Here is a 6,000-nt window from a genome sequence, read left to right on the forward strand (position 1 = left end):
ATGGTGAAAGTTCTTTGGAGAAGTCAATCTGTAGAAGAGTGCACGTGGGAGACGGAAGAGGATATGAGACAGAAGTATCCATATCTATTCACTCAAGGTACGTGGCTAAATTTTAAATTCGAGGACGAATTTATTTTAAGGGGGGGTGAATGTAATACCCCAAAGTATTTTAAGGTAATTAAGTCGTGCCACGTGTCGAGATTTCCGATAAATTAAATTAAGGAGAATTTAATTTGATTATATCGGAAATTTAGAATAAAAATTTAATGAGTCAATTAGCAGGATTAAAGGAGTTATTATGAAAAGTTGGATGTGGAAGCATTTTAGGGGCTAAAGTGCAAATTAGCCAATTAAGCCCGAAAATAGAAATTGGAGGATTCTCGATGAAAATCTATATTTTAAGTTAGTATTATTTATTTGGATATAAATAATACGTATATGAATTAATAGAAAGATTAATTGAATAAGTTTTGGATTAAATTGAAACTTTTGAAAAGTTTCAAGGACCAAAGCGTACTTTAGCCAGGATATATATATGAGATTGAGATGAAGGAAGAAGGGATCAGAACCTTCATTCCTTTTCTTTCTTTCTTTCGTTCTTAACGGCGATCGATTACGGTTCCATCGCTCGATTCCGTTTCTCGTCCATTTTCGACGTTTAATAGTTCGAATTGATCGTACTCTCGAGGCGAATCACGGTAAGCTTGACGTTTTACCGTTTCGTTGATTATATTTTAAGTTATATCGATTCAAAGTTTTAGGCCACGAAACGATTCTATCGTTTTATCGAGTATAGGATTGATATATAGCGTTTTGAGCTTAGAATACGCGTTTTGGTTGAGTTTGGAGCGTTTTTGCGTATATAGCAGGTCGGGAACCTCGGAAATCGATTCCAGGGATCGTGCACGACAGTACACGATCGTGTACTGTGGTACACGAACGTGTACTTGTGGTACACGAACGTGTACCATCAATGGTACACGAACGTGTACTAAGGTACACGAACGTGTACCATCATATGGTACACGAACGTGTACCTCCCTGCACGAGCGTGCATCCTTCGATTCTCGCACCCTGAGTCTTCGTGCCTTGATTGAATCAATGGAATTCACGTATTGAATCGGAAATCGAATAGTAGTTAACCTAATGAGGTTATAAGAAGATTGAATTAGAAGTAAATTGCGATCCGTAAACGAGTTTGATATCGTTTATTGGGATATGCGTGAGAAGCACGACGATTAATGAAAGTGAAACGTGTCGAGTCTTGAGTCTAGAGTCAATCTTAGAATAGGATTCTGATGTGAGTCAAATGTTTTGAAATTGTTTTAGATCCAGCGAGGCAAGAAGGAGCTGGACCAGGAGCTCGGGAAGCTTGACGTTTCTAAAGCCCCGACGTATTTTTGGATAAGCGTTTTCAGTGAGTTTATACGATTTGCTTTTAAAGTATTTATTTAAGCAATTATTTTATATTGCTTTATATTTGAATTGCATGTTTTATATGCGAAACTTTTATATGAATTGCGCATATGCTTGATTTGAAACCAGTATTGATCTGATGGAACGTGCTACCTATTGGGCGACAATAGGACTGTGTGATCACCAGTTTTGATATAACTCAGCTGGGAGCTGATGATGAATATGAAATTTACGATTGGGTCATGAGTTAGATACGCAGAGTGAACTCGGCTACGGTGTAGCCTGGAAGTCCCCGTATCTAGTGGCTGGGCCACCAGCGAGTTGGACTCGCGATTGATATTTATGATTGGGTTGATCGATTGATTATTAGTATGTTTGAGGATTAAGGTTTCATTCGGATCCTGTACTTGGCCGCATATGATTGATTACGATTTTATGTTTTGTTTGAATACTTATTAGTAAATGTATGAACTCACTCAGTATATCCCAATATACTGACCCCTCACAGATTTCCTTTCAGGATAAAGACGCTTTGAAGCAACGGACTTCTATCCTACTTCCAGAAGTCTGTATTTTTGAGTATGTAAAGAAACAGTACTTTACTCTTAGAGCTGCAGTAGATAAGTATTTTGTGAGTCAGCTGTAATATATAGTTTTCTGTAAATATAACTTTAACGTTTTAAAGTTTTAAACGTTTTACGCTTGCTGCGTTATATATATTATGACTGCCAGAGGATATATGTGCCTGGCATGGGTGCTTCTGCATGATACGTGTTTATCTATGTCATGCATGACGTTTATGTTTCGCGAAAAATTATTGTACGTTTTTAGGCTTGCTACGGGTTTCGGAGCAACCACTCCCATTCCCTAGCGCCGGTCTCGGCTCAGAGATTGGGTCGTGACAGATATCTACCCGTAGCTAAAGCCATCCATTGCATGAAGAATGAATCAAGAGAAAAAGGAGTCACCCAAACAACATTACTGTTAGATAACATAGAGTTCCAGAAGCTCCATGCAAACTTACAATGAAGCACAATGTGGATTGATGATTCCTCCATAGAACAAATGGAGCAAGAAATCTGTTCATGATTGAGAATACCTCTTCTCACCAAAGTTACATTTGAGGAGATTCGGTCCCGATCCATTAGCCAGACAAAGAATTGCAACCGAGGAGGTAGGAATTCCTTCCAAACTGCTGCTGCAAGGAACGTGAAACTGCTGTGAGAGCTGAGCTGAGATGAGTGCAAAGCTGAAGTAAAAAGCTTCGCCATTGATGCCACCGTGAACTCTGTTGATTTCAGCCATAAAAACCTGTCAGCTTCATCTTGCAATCCATCCAGACGAGGAAGCAAATTTTGCAACTGGGATAGCTGCTCCTGCTCACCTACACGAAGACGTCTTGCCCATTCAAAATTACCAAAATGGCTCAGCTGCTGATCGAAAACAGTAACTATAAGGGCATGTTTATTTCTTGAAATCTTGAACAAGCTAGGAAAAATAGAGAACAATGGTTCATTTAGCCAACGATCCAACCAAAAGCGAGTCCGAGTACCATCACCTAATGACATAGAAACTGAATTCAAAAAACAATCCCAAGCAACCTTATTTTTTACACAAACTTTATGAATGCCTTTCCACAAATGCGAGAAGTGGAGAGTATTCGCTGATTCAATCGCGAACCAATTATCAATCGACGAGCTAGAAGAGACCACCGCAAACCATAAGGAGTCTTTTTTACACGCCATCAATTTCCACAACCATTTCATCAACAAACAAATGTTTCAAGTTCGCAAAGGAGTTATATTAAGACCTCCTAACGAATACGGAGCGCAAACGTCAAGCCATGCAACCTTACTAAAACCACGAGTATCAGCTTTGCCATTCCATAAAAATCTTCGAATGATGCGTTCAAGAGAATCCGCAACAGTACATGGAATTCTAAAAGAACCCAAGTAATAAACCGGCAAACTACAAAGAACGGACTTGATAAGAATTAGTCTACCTGCCGGAGAAAGAAGGTTACCTCTCCATGATGAAAGTTGAGATGAAAAATTAGCCACCACTGAATCCCAAGCTTTTATACCCAACATTCTATCAGAGAGAGGGAGTCCTAAATAGGTGATCGGAAGTTCCTCAATTTTGCACCCCAAGATTTCAGAGGCTCTAGCAAGAGAAGAAGAATCAACATTAATACCAATAATAGAGGACTTTTGGTAATTAATTTTAAGGCCCGAAATCAACTCAAAACATCTCAGAATGCAAAGAAGATTATCAACCATCTCTAAGTCATTAGGAACAAAAAGAAGGGTGTCGTCCGCAAATTGTAAAATGGAAACCGGCTCATCAAGACCATCAATATGAACACCCGATAAAAGACCCAAATTCACAGCTTTGGAGAATAATGCACGCAAACAATCCACAGCTAAAACAAACAACATTGGCGAGATAGGATCGCCTTGGCGAACACCTTTACCCATAAAGAAATTCTCTGTAGGGCTACCATTCAAAAGAACAGAAAGTTGTGTTGAATCGAAGAAGGACGAAATCCATGAAATCCACTTTTGATCAAAGTTCATCTTGCGAAGCGTATTCAAAATGAAATTCCAGGAGATAGAATCGAATGCTTTCCTGAAGTCCAAATTGATAAGAAAAACTTGCTCTCGTCTACGCTTTATCAAGTGAATAATGTCCGTCGCGATCATATGGAAATCATGAATACTCCTGCCTTTGATAAAACCAAATTGATTTTCAGGAATAATATGCGGCAACATAGGAGACAATCTATTCGCCAGAACCTTAAATAACAACTTAAACACTATCACAGCTCAAAAGAGTAGAGTCGGAGCTTTATTACTATCACAGCTCAAAAGAGTAGCCAAAATCTCTTCTTCAGTAAAACAAGCTGAAAGCGAAGCGGCCTGAATTGCGGAGAGTGACCGGATAGGGAGATCATCCAGCAAATAGTTCACACTAGAATCCCTTTGGAAGAGATCTTTATAATAGGATTGGACCCGCTGTTTAATATCCGCAGGGGACGAATATGATACCCCATCAATGCAAATATCTGAAATACTATTGCTCTTCGAGTGGATTGAAGCCACTGTATGAAAAAACTTAGTATTTCTATCTCCGTTAATATTCCAGTTAAGTCTTGATTTTTGATGCCAAAGGGATTCTAAGTGTTTCGAAAGTTGATCAAATTCAGCATTAAGTCCAGCAAGTGTGATACCATCCTGTTCGGATAAGCTGCTGAAATCAGTTTCGGCTTCAAGGGCTGAAATATCCTTCTGAATAGTAGCAAGTTTTGCATTCAAATCACCAAAAATATCTTTATTCCAAGCTTTAAGAGCTGACCGGAGCTCCCTTAGCTTAATAACCAGATTAGCGTTCGGCAGCCTAAGAGATAAGGAAGTCCATGTATTCTTAACAAATAAGCTGAAGTCGTTATGGCTCCATCATGCGTTGATTGATTTAAAAGGTTTTGGTCCCCAATCCTTAGTAAAATCCGAGGTGAAAAGAATGGGAATGTGGTCAGAATAAGACTTGGGAAGAGCCTTAAGAATACCACTGGGCCAAGCAGTGAATGCCGGAGAGGACATGAAACATCGGTCGAGTTTCGATCTCGCAAAACTGTTTTGCCACGTGAAGAACCTGCCTTGGAGAGTATGTTCAATCAAAGCCGAATTAGAAACAAAAGCAGAAAAATCAAGCATAGAGGCTGAGTAGCTATTGCAGTTAAAACGTTCGGATGGCTCTAAGATTTCATTAATATCGCCAATTGTTGTTGTTTTTATAATTGTTTGTATTACTTATTAAAATATTATTTTATTGATTTTATATATTATTAATTTAAAATATATTGAAGTTTTTAATTAATTATTTAATTTTATTAGAAGTCGTCTAAAAATTATATAATAAAGACATTAAATATAATATTTGAATATACTATTTTGTCATAGAATATAATTGTATAAAATAAATCTTATAAGGTAAATAAGTAATATGTAAAATCAAAAAAATACAAACTAGTCCTTATAGAGTAAATGAATAGTAAATTTTTTAATGTATATTAAATTGTTCAAAACTCTAACAAAGGTGAGTTTAGAGAGTTGGGTTGGAATTGGTTAATTCTAAATGGTGGGACCCAACTCATTTTTAAAGTTGGATTGGAGATGGTCTAAACTTTTCTTGACAGCGTATATATCTTTAGTGTATTTTAAGTATACTTTAGGTGTATTTTAGGTGTACTTTAGGTGTATTTAAAGTTTATTTTAGATGTATTTTAAGTGTAGAAAATATTAAGGGTTAATTTCTAAAAAAATCACGAACTTTACACGAAGTTTCATTTTAATCATGACCTTTAAAAGTTGCCATTTAAAGGCACGAACTTTCATTTTGTTTCAAATCTATCATTTCAGTGTATTTTTGTTGACTAAATTCTTCAATAAACCATTAATGAGACCCAAATTATAAATCGACATTAAATCTTATTATCTTTTAGTTAAAGTATATAGGATTAGGAATTTTTGGTTCGTACCTTTAAATGACAACTTTTAAAGTTCATGATTGAAATGAAACTTCGTG

The 6,000-nt window shown here is 37.0% G+C and overlaps 2 protein-coding genes across 2 annotated transcripts; both read right to left on the reverse strand.

The window, feature by feature from the left end:
- Positions 1-2,300: 2,300 nt before the first annotated feature.
- LOC130015100 (uncharacterized) lies at positions 2,301-3,161 on the reverse strand. Its single transcript, XM_056104640.1, has one exon. The coding sequence runs from the start codon at positions 3,159-3,161 to the stop codon at positions 2,301-2,303; it is 861 nt and encodes a 286-aa protein (XP_055960615.1).
- A 1,080-nt stretch (positions 3,162-4,241) lies between these two features.
- On the reverse strand, positions 4,242-5,129 carry LOC126668287 (uncharacterized). Its single transcript, XM_050361489.1, has 2 exons — positions 4,960-5,129; positions 4,242-4,812 (listed from the first exon to the last, which is right to left on the reverse strand). Exons 1-2 carry the CDS (start codon positions 5,127-5,129, stop codon positions 4,242-4,244), a joined length of 741 nt encoding a protein of 246 aa, XP_050217446.1.
- Between the last annotated feature and the right edge of the window lie 871 nt (positions 5,130-6,000).

The sequence above is a fragment of the Mercurialis annua genome, linkage group LG2 (assembly GCF_937616625.2).
Source record: "Mercurialis annua linkage group LG2, ddMerAnnu1.2, whole genome shotgun sequence".
Taxonomy (NCBI): domain Eukaryota; kingdom Viridiplantae; phylum Streptophyta; class Magnoliopsida; order Malpighiales; family Euphorbiaceae; genus Mercurialis; species Mercurialis annua.

What these genes read in the sequence shown, in the direction of transcription:
- LOC130015100 (XM_056104640.1), bottom strand. Translation starts at nt 3,161, where the DNA reads ATGGCGTGTAAAAAAGACTCCTTATGGTTTGCGGTGGTCTCTTCTAGC.
- LOC126668287 (XM_050361489.1), bottom strand. Translation starts at nt 5,129, where the DNA reads ATGCTTGATTTTTCTGCTTTTGTTTCTAATTCGGCTTTGATTGAACAT. An exon ending in ATTCTTAAGGCTCTTCCCAA is followed by an intron (nt 4,813 to 4,959) that starts GTCTTATTCTGA and finishes CTTATCTCTTAG; the next exon opens with GCTGCCGAACGCTAATCTGG.